Source organism: Carettochelys insculpta, chromosome 20 (assembly GCF_033958435.1).
Source record: "Carettochelys insculpta isolate YL-2023 chromosome 20, ASM3395843v1, whole genome shotgun sequence".
NCBI classification, from domain to species: Eukaryota; Metazoa; Chordata; order Testudines; family Carettochelyidae; genus Carettochelys; species Carettochelys insculpta.
The window spans coordinates 3,532,495-3,553,370 of NC_134156.1; the positions used below are offsets into that span (position 1 = coordinate 3,532,495).

The window sequence follows — 20,876 nt, forward strand, 5'->3', positions numbered from 1 at the left end:
CTGATGTTAATGGGCGTTGTTTACAGGTTGACCCTCTCTAATCCAGAACTCTCTCATCCCGAGGGTGTCAGATTAGAGATGTTCAACCTGTACAAGTATCAGAACGCAAACGGAATGCTACCAGAATAAGCACAAAACATGATGTCTTTTATTTGCCCCCGCAAACTAAAATGAAAACAAACGCGTCTATGATTTGGTAAAATATATTTTATTTGTTCATACAAAGAAATAGTATGAATTATCAGAATTTCATTTTCCTAGAAACATCTTTCTCTGTGTAAAATTAATTTGTGTTGTACATACCACAAAATACTTGATTTACAATTTTTAATTTTTTTAAAACAAATTGGCTATTCTATAGTACCATGTTACAGACGACACTTTGCTAAAACCTGTACTGCACTTCTGAATACAGGGCTGAATGAAACTCAGCCATAAATTAATGTTACAATGTGGAAAAAAAAGAAAATCTAACCACACCTCTGAGTTAACAATTCATCCTTCTTGAAGAAAACAAAAAAATGATCATAGTATTGACTTTATTATGCATATTATAGGGACCCCAGTCCTGGTTGCTATATGGCTTAGGTAAGGTTTTTCATATTAAGTGGTCTTCTATAAACTTCATTACAAAGGCTGTTCCACCAGGATTAGCAATTTGCTTATGTTATTCAGAGTATCAAACACCATCCAATTCCATAATCCAATATGTTTGCCTCATGAAACAGTTCAATACCAAGGCTCAATTGTACCAATTAAGCCGACAGCCTGGTGAATTTTGTTCAATTGACAAAGCCATTGGGAGATTAAAGAAATTGTTACAAAGGAAGTACCTACACCCCCTAGCATCTAAAAAACAAAAACAAACCAACCAACTCAAGGAAGCAGAGGTGACATGAAGAAATGGCAATGTGATAAATACCTGAAGTTGGCCAAGCGCTGGAAGATATGGGCCTACACAGCTAGACAATGTTGTCACTTGACCAGAAAGTGCCCCCCATTTTTATGAAAGCTGAGAGAGCATCCGGAGAGTTACTCTGGTGGCCCTTCATGGCCAGGGCGACATACGAGGCTTAATTCAACACTGCATAAGTTCCTCCGTAGGCAGACACAGGGATTCAAGTTTTGTAATAACTAGTGTCTTAGGAAGCAGCTTTATGAGATGTGAAGTGTTTGTCTACAGTCATCCAAGTACCTCAAGCTGCAGTCCCTTAGTGTAAATTGAATATACTAGTTTATTCATCACTTGGTATCACAGGTGGACCCCAAGACCTGGAGTCCAAGCAAAAGGCCAGGACCCCCATTTCCCCCAAAACACACATCCAAATGCCCTTAGAGTTTTCCTCTCACTTTTGCACCCAGGGTGCTTTCTGCATTGCAGTAATGACGATGCTTCACTCCTTGGTGGCTTTTCACAGTACTGGGTAATTTGAGCCAAAGTGGCTTTGGCGTATGGAACTGCCTATGACAAAACAATACTGTTTCATGGGTGGGGTTTCAACTTTCCAGTGAGTGGGAAAGGCTGGGATGAAAAACAAAATGGAAGGCTTAAACACAGACCACAATTAAGTGGTAATTATAGAGTCCGATCCTGCAAAGTACTCAGCACCTTGCTGGGATTTAAAGGTGCTCTCATATACCTGTCCTCCTCCCTCATGGACCTAGGTGTGGTCCCCTCCCCCACATTTTCTCGTGGCATTGATAAACAGGAGGGCTGGAACAGGGGGTGCATGCTGTATCTCTCTTTACTTGCCATGACATTAAGCTATTCTCGTAAATGATAAGCTAAAAGTCCCTGTTAGTCCTTAAATTAAACTAAGCACCTCTTGGGTTTGGAGTAGATCCATCCACATTTCAAGGGGGAGCCTTTCACTACAGATCTCTTTGTTACAGAGGGACAGAATTGACTTCTGCCCTCAGTACTATTAGCATAAATGAGATCAGAGATGGGCCCAGACAGAGCAACATGGGCCTGTTAACTGAATGGTTCTGAAGGAAAATTATTGCATCTGCATGACCATCATTAAGCCCCTGTACCAGCTGTCTAGGATGACACCACCACAGCTGGGCATTGTTTAGTAATCTAGTATTATAACAGAAGGGTTGCTGAGGGAGAGGCTACTGGCCTCTTCAGCCTGGTATTAGAATATATCGGTGACTCATATGAAACCAACTTATCAACATACTGAAATCGTGTATCCTTTACCCATTATCCCATATGCTGTTGCATTATTCTACAATTGTCTAGGAGCAGTGGTTCCCAATCTGGGGTCTGCGGACCCCCAAGTATTGCACGGGGCTCCATGAAAAAATAAAAGATAAATAATCATAGAAAATAAGGTTTAAATAAATTGCAAAGGTACAATCAATTATTACTTTTAAATTAAATCTCTTCCAATAATGTCCAACTGCTCTCTGAAAAGCTATATTGTGGTTTCCTTTTTCATTTAACGAAGTGCACGTAGCGACTAGAATTGGCTTTGATGGGAGTCCGTGAATGGCTGGAGGGAGGGATGTAAACAGGGTCCACGAATAGGTTGAGGGGGTGACTGGGGAGTCCACACTAGTGAAAAGGTTGGGAACCCCTGGCCCGAAGTTTTACGACACTGCACATATATCATGCATGCACTTATTGACAAACAGTAAAATAAGTTTTATTTAGCAAGTACTTTGCTGCTCTCACTATATAGTACTCAAACACATTCCAGCACACTGTATGAAAGATGCAGTTAATAAGTTGTTTGTTAATAAGTTGTTTAATCTACGCTCTGGGTTAGACTGAAGTCAAAAATAGCCATGGGTAACCTGCAGTTGCCCTAGAACAATGGCACAGCCTTGTTTAATTAAATTCAGTGGGAATATAGATCAGGATTTTTCTACCCAAACCCCTAAAGTGTCCACCAGAGATGGATGAAACTCACTGGTGCAGACAGACACCAAAAGTTTGTGAAGATTATCCAGCCCATCTAAACCTGACAAGTTTGGCTAGAACTCTTGTGAGAATCAGATTCATCCATTCACTGCTAACTTCCAGCTGGGTTGTACATTCTGCAACACCAGCCTGGTTCCACTCCCGGCCTGACGCTAGAAGCTACAGGGCACAGAAGACCCCAACCGAACTGCTCAGCTTCACAAAAAGCATTTGATTCAAACTCTAGGAAAAATGTTGCATTTTTATGTTAACTGGTTGCTCCATCCTTAATTGGGTATTTAAATGATCAATGGTTATAGAGCAGTTTTGACTAATATCAGTGCCCTGTGAAATACTGCACAGATGCTTGATTCAGGGTCTTATTTTTCCAAGAATATGGGGTCAATGTACTGCAGGTGAAATGGAGGGACCAGAGGCCGCAGAGGCAGGCAAGTACAATGCAAGTGTCTCCCTATGGTTCTAGGATTCATCTGACTCCTGCCTGATAACACCTCTTGCCAATGCTAGGAGACTGCTGATGACGTATTAAAGCAATTGTCGGATGGACAACAGCCCCTGGGAATGAGGCTGAAACCCCCCTCCATCATTGTATTGGTGACCTAGCTCAGATCCCCAGCTGTGCCTGACCTGTGTCTCCTTTCTACTCCTCTGAGAACACTAAATCAGTGACAGACTCATACCCTGTTTTTTTTTTGCTAATGGTACCCATGGGTCTATTGATTTCTTTGGTGTGTCAAAGCAGATGCTCTGCCTGCGTGCTAGACTCTAGTGCATTTGAAAATGGGTTCCATACACTGTGAGCAAGTACAAGTAGGAGCTGAATTTCATTTACGACAGAACAATTTCAACCAGCCCAAAGCATCTCGCCTCTTGAAAAAGAACAAAAATAAAGTTTTTAAAAAAAATGCATAGAAGTTCCCACCTCCAAAGCCTGCATGGGTCCATAGAGGAAAAATTCTGCAATAAAAAACAGACTGATGAGCCTGCCCCCACTTACAGCAAAATTTTTACAACAACAGCTCCCTTTTCAAAGGAGCACCTTTTACACCCAGCAAAGCCTGAGGAAACAGACGCAAGTAGAAGACTCCCAGCAGCAGCAGCAGCTGTATGGCTTGCGAGAGTGGATACTGATGTTTGCAAATTATGCCCCACTTGTAAAGCAGCCACTATGTTAGACAGACACACCTGTACTCCATGGAGCAGCACAGCCTCTCCCACACCTACTGCTATTCTGAAGGCAGGAAGAAAAGTGATGAGCAGCGCTCCCTGTGAGCTGAGCACTTGGGCACCCACTCTGGAGAGATGCAGGTATCTCCCAGCTGATTAGCAGAGCGCCCACAGCTGGCAGCATGTGCGTCTCCTGGTGGTGCACATAACAATATTTATTCCACCCATGGATGGAGAAAATTAGCAGGAACCCGGCTGATGGGCCAACTGATCTCATGCTCAGGGCTGGGACACACACACACACTAGGGAGCTGGAAAATGACAAGTAAAAGTTTATAAAGGTCTAATACCCGTAACAAAAATAAAATTGTGCTTTTCTCCCCCTCCCCCTTCCTTTTTAATATTAGTTTCTTCTAGGTAAATGGAAGCACCGTCAATTACAAACCAAACACAAAAAAAGACTGATATTAGAATTAAACACCATGGAATGTTAAAAACAAAACAGAACAAAACAAAACAAAACAGGTTATGGGCTAATATTCTAGACCGTGTGGTTAGGCAGCTTAGTGAATTAATTACTTAGGAATTAAAAATAAATTATTATAAAATAGATTTCTGTACATTTTACATACACACACACATATATATCTTTATAGAGCAACCTGCACCACATGGCAATTACAAGGAGACCACTCTCGTGCCAGCCTCAGTCCCAGCCGAAGTCGTGCCCAGTCATCTGGTAGAACTTCATGTTGAAAGGCCTGTAAAACTCCCGCAGTCTCTGCACCACCTCTCGGTCTATGTTGGGGTGGGTCCTGCCTTTCGTCTTCCCCAGGCAGTGGGGTTTGCTGCTGCCTTCAGCCTTCTTCAGGCAGGGGAAGCCCTTGGTTTTGTTGAAGTAGAAGTGTTTGTCGGTGATGATCCTCTTGAGGCCCAGAAAGTCCTGGACCCTGCCCAGCTCCCCGGCGGGGTCGCTGATCAGCCGCTCCCCACTGACAAAGAGGATCTGCCCAATGGGGAAGTAGAGCAGCCAGTTCTCCAGGTGCTTGGCATAGATGCCTATCTGGATGGCGCTCCACGAGGTGTCAATCAGGCCTGTAGTCCTGTTTTTGAAGGTCAGGCTCTCAAAGGTGGGGATATCAGGCTTCTTCGAGAGAGTCTGCGTGTAATCAGAGATGGCTCGGGTCACGGGGTCCCGCACCACCACGATGAGCTTGGTGCCCTTCGACATGGCGGAGATTCGAGCGGGCGCTTCCTTGGTGACGAAGTAGCTGGGGGTTTTCTCCATGGTGATCTGCCCGTCAAGGGTTCTGGGCATCAGGTCTCTGCCAAGGAACAAATGCACTGGTTAGGATGACAGGATAACTTCCCTTGCAATGTAACCTTTATGATCTCTGCTACCAGCACACTTCTTATTCATGTGGCTTGCATATATACACAGTATCTGGACAGGAGGTTAGACTCCAGGCAGTTACGCTATCACAGTGATTCATGCTATGTGTTCAGCTTGGTTTAAAGTGGCTACTCCACTTCCCTGGGATGTGAATTAGCTGCAGCCTTGAAATGACATCAGTTCAGGCAAATGGAATTGAAATATATTTATCAGGAAAGCTGGAGCACAGAGAAAAGGAATCTATTTCAGTTCTCTTTGGCTGAACTAATGCTGTTTTGAGACTGCAGCTAATTCACAGCACCAAGCGCAACAGGATTTTGGACCATGACTGGGGCTCCTAAGAGCATCTGAAACACCAATAACAAAACACAACACCTGGCGCCTTCAGTGGAGCCATGATCATGAACTCCAGTGAAAAGTTTGAGCCCTGTGTTTTGATATCAAGTTATATGAATGTATAAGAGCAAAAGGATCCTTAGCCTAGGACAATAGCTTGTGCACACTTTGGCTAGCAATTTATACACAATGAATCAAACCCACTGTGGCATGTATCAGATTACCAGATAATACAAGCCAAAAACAAAACAAAACAAAAACAAAAAAACAGATGATTTCTTCAAAAGGCCGGATCCCACATACCAGCTTTTTCCCCTCTAAGTTCAAACATATTGAAACATCATAAGCAAGGGGCATAGGGACTCTGTCTTTTAACCTGACAAAATGTTTTACAGCTACATGCCCCTCTGTCATTATCGGAAAGATTTGTTCAGGTGCTATCTACAAAATCTCCTGGCTTAAGCCCACAGTAGGCCTGCTCAAAGTGGAAACAGGCAAAACCCCTTTAGGAGGGCAGCTGGTTTTGGCACCTACTGCATGCTGTGGGAAAGATCTAGGACAGTCTTCCGTGGGTCAGTGCGTGGGGCAATAATGGAGTAGGCCAGTGGAAATGCCGTGAGATGCATGTTTAAATGGCCATTGTGTCCTATCATGCAAGCAGCCACAGGAAGTGGATTTCACCTCTCCCATGCCCTTGCACTTCACCCACAGAAAGGTTTAATTCCACTCACTTTACACAGGGATGGTTCTCTGCACCCAGCCCATGCCATACCGGAACACGGGTGCCAGACAGAACCTCTCTATCGGATTCCCAGGGGAATGAGTCTCTGCAAAACCCTTCGCCAAGTGGAAGAGTGATTTTCAGGAGAAGCTGCTCTCCCACTGGTGAATCTCAGAAAAGGTCTGTTTTCTAAACCAATCACAAAACATAGCACAACCATGGCCCAGTGAACAACTACTGCATCTAACCAGCGCAGAGGCAGAATTGGACAGACCACTTGTTCACCAGTGTCTGGGCTTTTCTGAGGGCACAACCGGATCTCCATTACTTGTGACGGCTGTCTCTTGGCCTAAGATGTTGGTTTTGACTTCCAAAGCCCCTAGTCACCTGAGAGTGGCCTCTTTCGGAGTTTGTTCATAACTGCTGAAGCTGTGGTGGAAGAGCTGCCTATGTTGAAGCCCCTTTGCAAGTAGAAAGAGGAATGTGTTATGTGCTAGACCTGGAGAGCTTTCTTCCTCCCCAGGTTCATGACAGCCAGAGCTAGTTAGCTTTCAGAACATGCTGGAAGGCATGCTTTTTCTCCCTGGAGGAGACCGGTCATCTCCATCTCTTACTATCTTCAAGACCAGTTGCATCTCTGTAAGAGATACTTTAGCCAAACAAGATACTGGGCTCAACGCAGGATAACTTGGTAAAATTTAAGGGCCTGGGTTATAAGGAGGTCAGACCAAATGATCTGGGCAGTGTGGGGTTTAGGACTCTTGGATTGCATGGGGGAGGGGTGCATGAGGGCTCAATTAATTATTATATTTATGGTGTTGCTGGGACAGTTGACCCAACCTGGGAAGAAGTGACAAGCGCGTTTTAGCTCATTTTCTAACACAACATAGAGGACACCAAGAACGCCGGACAAGTGATGCATTATGCTTTGTAAAAATCCAAAATAACTAATAAATCACCTCTGACAGATACAGGAATGAAATCCACCATTCTTTGGGCACTGGGAACGAGGCCCAGGGGGAGAAGAATCAGGCTCAGCCCCTGCCCTCCCGCCTTTACAGATGGCCATCCACTTCCCAGAATCTTTACACAAACAGCCAAAATATCTGACCTGAGCCCAAATCCTTCTTAAGTGCTGCCGGGATACCTCAGCTCCTGTTGGTTTCAGACTGAGCTGTGGGCACTTAGCTCCTTGCAGGATTAGCTCAAGAGAGTTTCAATGAAAGATCTGTCTGGGCTCCCCCTACCGGATCTGCAGCTGCGTTCTGCAGACTGATGGAGTTTACCTAGTGCTATGAACTCCCCCGTTGGTATGCTGGCACAGTAACAGCAGCAGCCAAATCGACTCACGTTCCACCTTCCTCTGCACGTAAAAAACCCAAAGTCTGTCTTCGCCAGTGAGGAATAAAACTGGTAGGGGGGGAAATGTGATCTTCAATCTGCTCAGGCTTTCCAGACGAAGAATGAGACTAAATAAACACACTCCCAACATGCATTCGAGTTGCGAAAAGTGCCACCAGGATCTAGTTGCAAAGAAAAGCTTCCCCACTATGTGCTGGCATTCTGTTACATCCCAAGATGACAATCTCACCAATGCAACCACAGAGATGCCTTTTAAAAGAAGGCGAACTCTGTGAGATAGTATACATGGAAAAAGACAGAATTTATTGCCTATCAAAGCTGGGACCAAGATGGCTTTGAACAATGGATTAAGAACAGCCTCATGCTTTAGGAAAATTAAGATCTGTATCTAGATCCAGCTTTGATGTTCTAGCCCATCTCTAGCAGACACCTGTATACGGTCCTTCAGGCTTTCCTAAACGTGAGAGTAGCTGGCTTGTTTGTGACTGAATAGGAGAAGCAAAGTCACAGGACTACAGGTTTCCTGGATGGTCTGAGATTTACACAGGTGAAGAAGAAGATGATAATGCCTGTATATACCTAGCTTAACCAGTCCTTGGCCTTTGGGTGAAGATGTAGATACCTCGCTTAATTAGTAATAGGTTAGACTGATTCCTAGGTGAGCCACCATCTGATTCATGGGTGTACACAACGGGCAAACAGGTCTTAGAATCATAGAATCCTAGGGCTCAAAGCGACCTCAAGAGGTGATCAAGTCCAGCCCCCTGCCCAAAGTAGGACCAACCCTAACTAAATCATCCCAGCCAGGGCTTTGTCAAGCTGGGACTTAAAAACCTCTAGGGATGGAGATTCCACCACCTCTCTCAGTAACGCATCCCAGTGCTTCAGCACCCTCCTAATACCTAACCTACACCTCCCTCATCTGTAACTTGAGACCATTGCTCCTTTTTCTGCCATCTGTCACCACTGAGAACAGCCTCTTTCCATCCTCTCTTTAGAACCCCCTTTCACAAAGCTGAAGGCTTTTATCAAATCCCCTCCCACTCTTGTCTTCTGCAAACTACGTAAATCCAAATCTCTCAGCCTTGCCTCATAGGTCACGTGCTCCAGCCCCCAAATATTTTCACTCCCCTCTGCTGGACCTTCTCCAATACATCCACTTCCTTTCTATGGCACTAAGGGAACAATCTTGATGCACATTGAAATCCACCGTAAAATTCTTGTGTGCTTTGGTGTGAGCAGGAGTAAGCCAAGTTTGTACAACCTAGTCCTTCTGAAGGGGAATGATCTCAGAGCTGTAGGGATAGCGGGAGCAAACTATATCAGCAGAGAAGAATCACCAAAGAAAAGGAAATGGGAAGAAGAGCAGGTTGTGAGAAGAAAGGCTGTAGTGAACACATGCTGGCAGACCAACGCATTAGGCTGGAAGGAGAGGAATCCAACTTTGCCCCGCTATTACTGATCTGCTGTGCATAAAGGCCATAGTGGGCTCTTGTGTTGCCTGCATTGCCCTGTAATTTAGTCTACAACCACTCTTCATCTCTAATACACAGCTGCAGCTCATGGAAACTAGAGGGTGCAGCCTGTAAACTTCATCTTGCCCTGCGGCAAACATACATCCATGTTAAAAATGCAGCTAACTCCTATCTGCTTAAATGGGTATGGCTCGTGATCAACTGCTAATGCAGGGGAAGACTACAGCTAGCCATGGGGAACCTTAATGTTCTTTTACACCTTTGACAACCTCTCCCACACTCTTTGCATAGGCGAGGTTTGGGCACCCCCACCATTAGCAGTTCCCTCCCACCCCTCCTACAGGAACTATGCCACACAGTGCACAAAGAGCCGGACCCTTGGCCGGTGGGAGGTTGTGTAGGTCCATGGACTTCAGGGGAGCTATGGTAACTGACATCAACCAAGGATCTGCCCCTTAAAGCTTCTGTGGAACAGAATCTCGGCAAAGCCGTGGAGTAGCTGTGCGAACAGAGAGATGAATTTTCTACAGGCAGAGCAAAGAGCTCCTAACTCTGAGCTCTTGACATGTCAGTGGAGAGACAGAGAAAAAAAAAGAGCTTTTCCTTTAATGAATACTTCTTCAGCAAAGCCTGCACTCATCCTAGGCAGAGTGATAGGCTTATCCTAAAGACGGATTGGCCTACTTTACCTATTAACCACTTAGACTAATGTCAGAAGGAACAAAGAGAGCCTATCCATTCTAATCCCCAGGCCTTTTGCAGCAGGCCGCAATCTACATTAATAAAGCAAACAAACAAATATTTAAACCAACCAAAAATACCAGCCCTGAAACTGCTGCATTTTAACACCAATTTTACTAATATGGAAGAAAGACCGATAAACTTACCAAGTCGCAATGGCAGGTGGCCACAGAATAAACCAATCCCCGATGCCTAATGCCCATTGTGGCAGCTTTTTGTCTGCACAGAGGGACTCTGAACTAATCTGTTGACACTTCTCAATAAAGAATATTGAGAGAGGCTACTGTCAGTGGGAGGGGATGGGTGGGTGGATGTTTACAAACTGTTATTCATTTGTATCAAGTTGGCAGGTACAAGAGACAAAGGCTTTCCCCAGGTATAGCAAGGGTGCACGTGATTAGTTTTACAGATGGAACAGGAGCACGCCAGGGACTATGTAGTGACCCTTCCCGGGCCTATTCCCTGGGAAAAAACCCATAAATGCAAGAAAGTTGCATGTGTTGTGGAGAGAGGAGCATGGGTGGAAAGCTAAATTCAAGTGGAAAAAGACGTTTCTAAAGCTAGGCAGCATGCAGAGCCCTGTTTGCTAAACATGTGGCTTGGATTATATCCAATACAATTATCGCCCAAGTGGTTCTTTTTGTCAGGAACCTGATCCACAGGCATGTCAGCAACATACACAGCATGGCAGATTTTAGCTTTAAGAGTTTCTCCTCCCCTCCCGCACTTGTCCACAAAGAACGCATTCACCTCCGCAGACGTCTCGGAAGAGCATTTAAATTTCAGCCCGTTATTTCCGGCTGATCACAACCTGTGTAAAAGACACATGACACAATATTGTTTTCCTGCCTCTCCAGCTTTCTAGCCACACTATGCAGAGGGCAGAGTCTTTGCAATATGCAGGAGGTGCTATGAGACTGTAAACACCTTTCTGGGGTTGCCAATGGGGTGTGGGAGCTGCAGCAGGTGCAGAACTAGGTGTCCCTGCTCCTATGCCCCCCTCTCTGCAAAGCCTCTAGGACTGTGGTTCCCAACCTTTACACAAGTGTTGACCCCCAAACCATTCACAGAGCCCCCAGTGAGCCACCCCAACCCTTTGTGGAACCTCACAGCCCATTCTAGCTGCTGTGTACACTTTATGAAGTGAAAAAGGGAAACCGCAAGGTAGATTTTCAGACAGCAACTAAAAACATGATTGGAAGAGATTTCATTTAAAAATAACAATTGATTGTAACTTTGCAATTTACTTAAAACTTATTTTTCCATGATCATTTTTATTTATCTTCTACTTTTTCCTGGACCCCCTACAATACTTTCACAGACCCCCAGAGGTCCATGGACCGCAGGGTGGGAACCACGTCTCTGGGACAAAGGGAGCATGCCAGAAAAGAGAGACGATGCAGAAAAAGTGTGATGCATTTTTACAATTCCTAGATGGGGATCACCACCCATCGACATTTGTCACAGCAGCAGGCACACGTACAGAGAGGCAGGGAGTCGGCTCCCTCCCTGTTCTCCACCCGGCGTTGGAAACAATCAGATCTCACCCACGAGTATTTGTCAACTCTGTGTATTGTTTATGTCCTGATTCAACTCAAACTGTTCTCTTGACTAGCCACGGAGAGAAAGCCGTGCTAGTCTATGCTTTTTTGTTCTCTTGATTGTTTATGCCCTAGTGTACATACATCACTTTAAGCCTTGTTTTCTGTAGAGCACCCACTACTGCTGGAATTGGATGGACCCCACTGATGAGCAGAATATAACTCAACCCTAGACATTTCCTTTGGAGACAGGCTAGGACTTTGAGCAAAGGCTTGGTGGTGAATAACTCCTGAATTCTAATGCCAGCTCTGTTCCAGGTGGCTGTGGGTCAATCCATGCCCCTGCTCTGTGCCTCAGTTTCCCCAGATTGTAACAGGGATTATAATGCCTGTGTCATGGAGGGAGAGGGATGAGAGGAGACAGGATTGCATTCGGAGTGGCCTGCAGATGAGAACTATTGCAATATTATTTGTATAAGCACTGATGGTCCTAATTACCTTGTATTACAGTAAGAGGGGGGCCCTAACTACCTGTGAGGATTTGGGCTTAAATGCCTTGATGTTTATCTAACCCTCTCAAGCCTGTAAAACCCGGCAGGAAATCATGGTCTCTTGCAAAAATTTACAGGTTTCCCCTCTTCGGCTCAAGTGACAAATGCAACTGAGAACGACCTTTTTGTGCTGAATTTCCAGACTTCACCTCCAGCTGTTCCTTGGAAGGAAAAGACAGAGGCAAGGGACTGTGTGTGGGGGGTGGGGGGGGGGGACGGAGAGGGATCAAACAAATTACTGTGGGCTTCAACTCTCTCCAGTTCATCTGCCTCTGTCCAGTGCAGGCCAGATTCAGAACAGCAGACTGGTTGTGCCTTTCTTTTAGAGACGGAAGACAAGACAAATGTCTAAAGAAATGAGAGACTGGGGCCCTTTTGTAGAAAGCATCTATGGCAACCTGGTGTTTTGCATGGAAGACGCTCGTGCACCCTGTGGCACGGTCTAAAAGCCCAACTAAATTCAACTAAAGGCTTGTGTGCTAAGCAAAATCCCCTGCAACTGCTTCCATCCACAGGGCTTCACAAGATCAGCTGAGATGTGCAAAACATCTAAGCTAGTGACCTTCAAAAGTCATTGCTAACAAGGGAGAAACTTGCCCTGGAGGCAGCTAAAAATCAGCCTAAACGTAACACTTCTTAAAGCTGCCCTGTAGATCGATATAGCCCTGTAGCCTTCAATGGTAGAGGAAGGACAGAAAAACTTTAGACACCTGACAAAAATTACAGTCTGCGTTTGAAAAGTGGGGCCTTAACCTCTCTCTGTGGTTAATACTTCCCAAGCTCCTGGGACACGTTGCCAGGACAAATTGGTTACTGCGTGGTAAGTGCACAGATATTACAGAAATAAATGCAGAGCAGGAAACCTTATAAATGTCTCACTGTTTGGCAAATGGCTTGAAGATTGGGGTTTGTTTTGAATATCTAAGAAGCTTCAAGAAAAGCTCCAGGGAAAGATGGACTGGGCTGAGCATGGCCTGGGGGAAAGGGATGAAATCAGGAGCTTGCAGAGGGAGTCTCAAAAATCCTCTGAGAAATTTCTCCCCCTACCACCAGGAGCAGTGGAAAGGCAGTGCCATAAAACGTAAAATTATTTCACCGGCTGCTCCACAGCAGACTTGAAGTTTCAGCAGCGGCTCTTGCCTCCAACTCGATAATAAAATAATCAGAGCCCAGAAATGTGGAAGAAATACGGTGTAAAGCAAGAACCTGCCAAGCCCAGGACAGGAATGTTAAAGTCATAAAGCGTTTTAATTGCATCACGGAGACGGCCATCCGCACAGAGGCCAATGGGCTTTGAAACTCAGCTGGCTGTTCGTCAGCTTGCAGGGCAGTGGAGGGGGGTGGGGGATACAATGCTAAGGCCCCTCTTCGGAGCCATGGGCTGGCATGAGTGGTTCTGCAGGAGGGGGAACGGCACTAGGATTCTCTAAAGGGTGTTTTTCACACGACATAAACTGGGTTTGGGGAACGCGCTCCCCTCCCAACGCTGCACCAAGGGCCCCAGCGACAGCGCCGTCACCTCTGCTCCCAGGCACAGGACGCACGAGCTCCTTCATCTCAAGTGGGAACCCATTGCTGGGGTTAGCCAATAACACCAGAAAACCCAGAGCGACCGTGAACCAGGCTCAGCCCCTTTGGAAGGGCTGTAACAACACTGTGCCGCGAAAGTTACATGCACCGGATGAGGGTGATTAATGAACTTCACAGTGGAGAGGGGAAAACATAATTGGAGCTGAAACTGAGATTCCCCAAGATCCCCTCCTCACCCACCCCCTTTTCCTCCATGTGTCTTCCACCTCTTGGGAGCAGCAGGAGGAACAAAGGGGGAGAAATCTTCCTCTATGATCCTGTTCAAGATTTTGGTACATCCAAGGAAGCGCTACTCCTGGGTTTCTGAGATTCAAGGGCAAGGGCCTCACCCAACATGCAAATGAAGTCAGTGAGAGACCTTCCACTGAGAGCTGGCTCAGTAACTACTTTTCCCAGCAGTTTGCTTTTCTACTGTACACTCCTTACACTTCTACAGTGCTTTCCAAATATACTCGCAATACTGTACTGCTTTAACTACCACGAATGCAGAGCAAGGCCTCTAGCGTGGATGCAGTCTCATTGAAGTAACTGGTCTTTATACCTGTATAGGTATATCCTACATGGAAAGAGGAAGAAGCTACTGTAGTATAAACCATCTTTATACTGGTCTAAATTATATCCAGGCTCATATACTTGAAAGAAAAAAAACCTAACAAAACATTACATCTCCAGACCAAACTAGTTACACTGGTGGTTAAAAAAAAAAATAAAATCTATATTTAGATCAGGCCTAAAGATTTCACCGTGATTCAAACACTCAGAGAGGGAAATACGATCATCCCCATTTTCATGGGTGGGGAAAACTGAGGCACAGATACAAAATGACTTGCCCTAAGTTGCACATTCAGAGATTCCAAGGCCAGAAGGGAGCTCTGCAAGCCTCTAACTTGACCTTCTGTAGCACACAGGCCACACACCATCCCCAAAATAATCCCCAGTCTTTTTGAAAAATAACCAATCTAGATTTTAAAAATTGCAAGGGACAGAATCCACCAGCACCCTTGACGAGTTGTTCCAATGGTGAATTTCCCTATAAAAATGTATGCCTTATCACAGTCATTCATTCACCAAGCCTTAACCAGCAGGCTACGGCCAGGGCTATATAAAGGCCGCTATTAAAGTCACCAGGGAGCTTGTGACCGTGGAGCTGAGCTAACAGAGAACTGCATGGGAGAGTGTAGAGGGGGAGATTCGAAGGGAGATAGAGACACTTGGCATTCTTTAACAGCTGTTTTAAACTAAATCAAAATGAAAACTACCTGATTTAAATAAAAACCCTATAAAACATCTGATTGCTGGGGGGCAGCCTGGCAGGGGTGGGTGGGCAGTAAACCCTCGCATATACCAGACTTTCGGGAATAACAAGCAACGTTCCACCCCATGAGTCCATTTGAACTCCCACCTCTAGACCGACAAACCAGATACCCTGACAGAGCTGGGCACAGAGGCTGGGATCCAGTTTCCCAGTCACAGGAATCCAGGAGTGGAAGGGACCTCTGGGGTCACTGAATCTAGTCCTCTGCCTTCACTGGCATTCCAACATATAATCCCTTTCACTAAACCACCAAGGTCTAGGTTGATTGTCTCTACCCCTCTTAATGAGATATGGTTCAAGAACCTCCCTTCTCTTTGATGGTTACAAATTGTTAGACTCCCTCTATGCACCTGTGCTTTAACCCCCTAGACCAGGCCCCTGTATGCACCTGTGCTTTAACCCCCTAGACCAGGCCTCCGCAGGCAGAATATATTCCAGACTGAATATATGTTTCGAAGTACACAGGCTACATCTGAACTACCACCTGGATCAATGCTCTGAGCTCAATCCATCAGCAGCGGATTAGAGGATTTAGTGAGGACTTGACAAATCAACTGCAGGTCACTCTCCCGTCAACCCTGTTACTACACCCCAGATGAGAACGGTAAGGGAAGTTGATGGACAAGTTTCTCCCCCCATGGTGAAGAGCCCGCAGTACTGTGACAAAATAGCACAGCCTAGCTCAACTTTCTGCTATAGTGCAGCTGTAACCATGGGCAATTTATAACATCACTGGTCTCGTGGGGAGAAGGCATCTCGGACACCTTGACAAGAATGCTCCAGTGGAATGAACCTTTATAATTAGGGCTCATGTTCAAATCGCTCTAGCATTGGGATCTTTTTTGAAACCAAGATTGCAGATCTCCAGCTAGAACCAGTCTAAAACTCTCCTTCCCTACCATCCCTCTTCCCAGCATTGAAGGCACTAATAACAAGGCTGGTTATTATAATGAGCTGCTCGCCTTTCTCTCTCGGGCCTGACCTAACCTTGAGGGCTTGTCTATACTTACCGGAAGATCAACAAGCTGCGGCCAATCTTCCGGAGTTCGATTTTGCACATCTGGTGAAGATGTGGCAAAATTGACCTCTCTGGACTCAGCTTTCGATCCCTGTACTCCACACCATCGCGTGGAGTAAGTGACATTGACGCAAGGCTAAAGAGGCTCGGACTATGCAAACAGCGGGGCTAGAACTGCGGATCTGAAACTGACTTATTTCCCTACTACAAACTTACCTGAAAGGTTTTCCCAGTGAACTATTTCTGTCAGCAGTGTGGCTGTTGACAGAAGTCGTTATACCAGTAAAGGCTTAGCATGGGTGCAGTTCCATGGACACAACTCATTCTCCATCCCCACCCTGGAATAAAGGGTATCAGTATAAACTAAACCACTTTTACACAGTCACCCTCTCAGGGGACCTGCCATTTTAATTACAGGATAACTAAGGAAGGAAAACTGTCTAGTTCAGACAAGGCCTCAGATGAGCTGCTGAAGAGCCAATGTTTCCCCACCTGCAGAATCACCAATGGGAACTTGTTTAAAACCTACCTACCAGGGGCTGCTGCCTGTTTCAGAGATCTCCACATGCAGGTGTATCATTGTCTCTCTGTTCAGAGGATGGGGTTAGAAATCCAGTTAAAAGAGAACCTTATCCTCTCCCCGCCAGTCACTCATTAGAACAGGCTTGCTTTGAGGTGCTCCAGTGTTTGGAAGCTAGATGCATAATGTGCTGAGACCTCTAGGAGGAAGCCTCTTCCCATGGGATTTCCAGGCTGGGAAGTTTTAGAGACATTCTCCAATGCTTAGTTGGGTTTGAGGGCTCCCGTGTACATATCCTCCCTCTTTTATTGTCTGGTCTCCCAGCCTCTTACTAACCTGCTGCATGACACATGATAGTCAGCTGTGATCGCAGAACAGCTCAGCAACTGCATGTGCCTATTGCAGAGATGAACATGTGTGGGGCTAGGGTGGAGAGAAGCCCCCTTAGTGGCCTGAGTCTACAGCGCTTTTACTACCCTGTGAATAACCTCCTGGGCCTGGTAGGCCCAAATCACCACTGCTCTGAGCAGCAGCAGTTACATCTGTTGTGCACCGCTGCAAGATGGCATGAGGATAAGGTGCTGAGAAAATCAGAACCAACGTGCACTGAGGAGGTCGTTCTGTGGACGGAAAAGACATGGGTGAGCTCCAGTCCTTTCCCCCCATATCTCAGCAGGAGATCCAATGGTGCGAGCCAGAGTTTTCTCCTTGCTTCAAGCTCCTTCTCTCTACTAGAGCCAGTCGAGAAAGTCAGTGGGCCCTCCTGGCCCATGACATGGAGCCTCCTTTTTATGTAAACACCGCAGCCTTTACCTGGTCTTGTCCTTAGAAGCTCTGAGCTTCCACTGAATAACTGTCTTCCTTTCTCGGAGCGGAGGAAAGGGCAGCGCTCTTCATCTCAAACGCCTGCTTTGGAGGAGCTCTCTACCGTGGAGGATGAAGTGGCAAATATTCCGCTCACTTCAGTTCATCTCCAGTTATAGTTATAATCCCATTAGTGAGGGCCCAAGAAAGCAGCGGTAGGATAATCTAGGCAGCTTCGGTGGGGGTGGAGGGGCACTCGGCAGAAGGCAAGTAAAGAAGTGAAAGCAACAAAAGATGCCTCTGCTGCTCCATCTCTTCCCCCCAAGAAAGACCTAATTTGCATTGTCCCGGTGCTTCAATGGTGCTTTGCTGTGCATTTTGTAAAGAGAAGCTTTTGAATGCAGCAAGGGGCAGGGCTGAAATGAGCATCTGATTCCCTTCACTCAAGCCCAGCTTCTTTTTATTCTTTTCAGGAGCCCCCCACCCCACCCCGTCAGGTCCCCTGAACCCCCCGGGGGCAGTTCCGCCTAACACAGACCACCAGTGCCTCTTCCTGGTGGGAGGGGAGGGGCACCGCTCAGATGAACAGCGAATTGCTGTTTGTGGATGAGTTCTTTAGATTATTTCTCATCATTATCAGACTTTACTGCCCACTGGCTAAGTCGGATGAAATCGGAGTAATCTGTTTCCCTGCAGGAGGACCGGGGAGGAGGAGGTGTGCTGCTCATGTTGCAAAGGTGGCTTACTGGGAAATGTAAGTTAAAGAAACCCTCTGCACCTAGCAGGAATCATGGAGCTAGATCAGTTGAAACAGGCCTTCAGCCCAGGGACAACTGCCTGGATCAAACCTCTGGGGGTTTGCTCTTTTTAAATCTCTACAAAGCTGCTATTCGTGCAGCTTAAAAAGAACAGTTTGCCTGGACTTTTCACCTTCCATCAGTATTCCGATTACCCCAGAGTATCTCTCTTTCCCTTGGGGCTATGCCCGCCCATACTGGGAACCAAATTTCTCCCGTCGTGCAGTTCTGCTGAGCCAGTGCCTACATAACAGCCCACAGGCAGTCTCAAATTTAGGAACTCTGGAAATTAGTGAAGGAGCCACTACAGTTTGTGTTAAAAGTCATTTGGCTCTCAACTAAGGCTGTATCTACGCTGGCAAGTTTTTTCAGAAAAGACTACGGTGCCAGTTGCTGTGTATGAACACAGTCTACTTCATTTTCCCTGGCTCCATGGACATTAATATTCATCCCCCCTGACCATCAACGTTGCAAGTTGCTTTATGTCTTATTTCTGACTCCACCCCCTCCGACCGTGATTCATCCTAGCCCACAGACAGACCCGATTCTGACCAGAGTTAACACTGATCTCAATCAAGTAAAGCAGGATACAGTTAAATTAACTGTTTGGCTCTCACCCTAAGTTATGGAAGGGAGTTTACTATTCTAGCTGCTTCCGGAGTTTCTCGTGCAACCATAGGATAAAGCATTTTTTTCATAAAACAACTGAAGACAAAGTTAGTTGCAGACAAACACAAATCTCAATTGTTGCAGAGACTTGGGGCTTGGCTGTAAATGTCATTTACCTGAAGTCTTTTAATGTTTGAACAACCAAAGAGCCAAAAAGCAAAACCTTTTTGATCCATTTCCCTTCCCTCAATATCCGTAACATTTGACCAATGTTATTTCTGGAAGGTCTGCGGAGTTCTGTCTCATCGTCCTTGCGTCAGTAGCCCTGTGTCTTGTATTTTAAGGCCATGATGAATAACCAACACACACGATGCAAGGAGAGCTTGTGGCTGGAAGTTTAAGTGGGGCAAATGCAGACTAAAGCAATTTACTAAGGGTGAGGAAGATTCCACATCACTGCCGATGTTTCACTCAAACTTGGATAGTTCTTGTAAATCAATGCTCTAATTCAAGCAGAAATTCATCCCTGGATGTGCATTGGCCTCTTCTGTGTAAGGGCCAGACTAAGACCAGGCTTACACTAGGCACGAAAGTTGGCTTGGTTCAGTCAGTGGTCATAGATCCACAGAAGATCTGCTCCGAGGTCTCACACCACATAGGATCCACTTGTGGATTTCCATTTGAAGTCATTATTTCAAGGAGCTACCCAGGTCCCTTTCTCGCTCTGGGTATGTCTGCACTACAGTGTTATTCTAGAATAGCTTATTCTGGCGTTACTGTTCCAAAATTAGCTGTTTCAGAATAATGTGTCTACACTAATGAGAAGCCCCAAAATAAGCAAAACGTTACCAATGTAAGTACCAAATACTCTTCCCAACAACTACTAAGTTGGGCAACAGCCCACATATATTTCCGGGATGGCTTCATTACTCTAAGTCTGCAGGAGACAACTGCCACAGACAACTGCAGGACAAAACAACTGAGTTTCAGCAATGCCAAATTCTATAAATCACAAGTATTGGAGGAGCAGGAAGAGGCAATAAAGTTTTTGTCTGAAATACAAGTCATGTCCCTGCAAAGCCATGCTGCACTATTCTTGTGGTTGCACAGGTACTGTTTAGAGGGGGGCCGGGGAAGCACCACTGGAAGTAAACCTATCACCTGGAAAAGGTGAAATCCCCACAACAGTAATTTCTAATTGACCCCGGAAGTCACAGCAAAGGCTAGGAGCTGAACGAGCCAGGGATAAGTGAGCTCTACTCTGTCCCTCCAAGTGAGAGCTCAGCTACAGGGCAAGTCTGCTCCAGGACGTCCTCATGGGAGGGGTTCACCCTTGAGTTACTACCCAACTCAGTGAATGCATGCTTGTCGAGAGCAAATCAGACAGGTGTGTATTAACCCTACCTCTGCTGGACCCACACTACATGTGTTTTAATGATATACCTCAACAAGGGTGATGCCTGATCTCCTGATCCGGGGGCTCTGGCAGGCGAAGTTAAGCACCACCCAGGTGAGAGAACACCACAAATAGGTTTTTGACCCATCGTGTGTGTCTTGGCTTTGGCATCGTATCCTAATTTCCTAACCCAACCAAGCCCATTACCTTTGTGAACCCTTCCTGGGTTTGCCCCAAGCACTAACCTGTGTTCCTAGCACTCAGCCAGGCATCATGTCAAACAGGTAACATGTCCTTTGGTTAATCAACTATTACAGCCGCTCAGAACACTTGCCAGGAAACCATGGCATTTCTCACCACCTTGCCAAGTTTTCTCTACGAATGGTCAGTCTCCTGGGGCCCTTCCTTCATGGCAAGTCTCAGGAAGTGCACTTCTAACAATCCAGAGCTGCCTCCCACACCTTCTTCTGTGCATAAATACATCCCACCTTCCACACTCATGCTTAGTAAAAGAAGCATGAAAGGAAAGGTATTGTTTCATCAGTCCTCAGGGTGAGTGGGTGGGTATCTTTGAAACCCATGAACATTAGCCAGATCCTGTATTTAAT

General features: G+C 45.9%; 1 protein-coding gene across 1 annotated transcript in view; it reads right to left on the minus strand.

Moving 5' to 3' along the window:
* Positions 1 to 202: 202 nt before the first annotated feature.
* LOC142023452 (heparan sulfate glucosamine 3-O-sulfotransferase 3B1-like) overlaps positions 203 to 20,876 on the minus strand; it is a 42,429-nt gene continuing 21,755 nt past the window's right edge. The window contains exon 2 of the mRNA XM_075014409.1: positions 203 to 5,424. Within this exon, the coding sequence (XP_074870510.1) occupies positions 4,806 to 5,424 (619 nt within the window). The 3' untranslated portion in view covers positions 203 to 4,805. The remainder of the gene's footprint in view (positions 5,425 to 20,876) is intronic.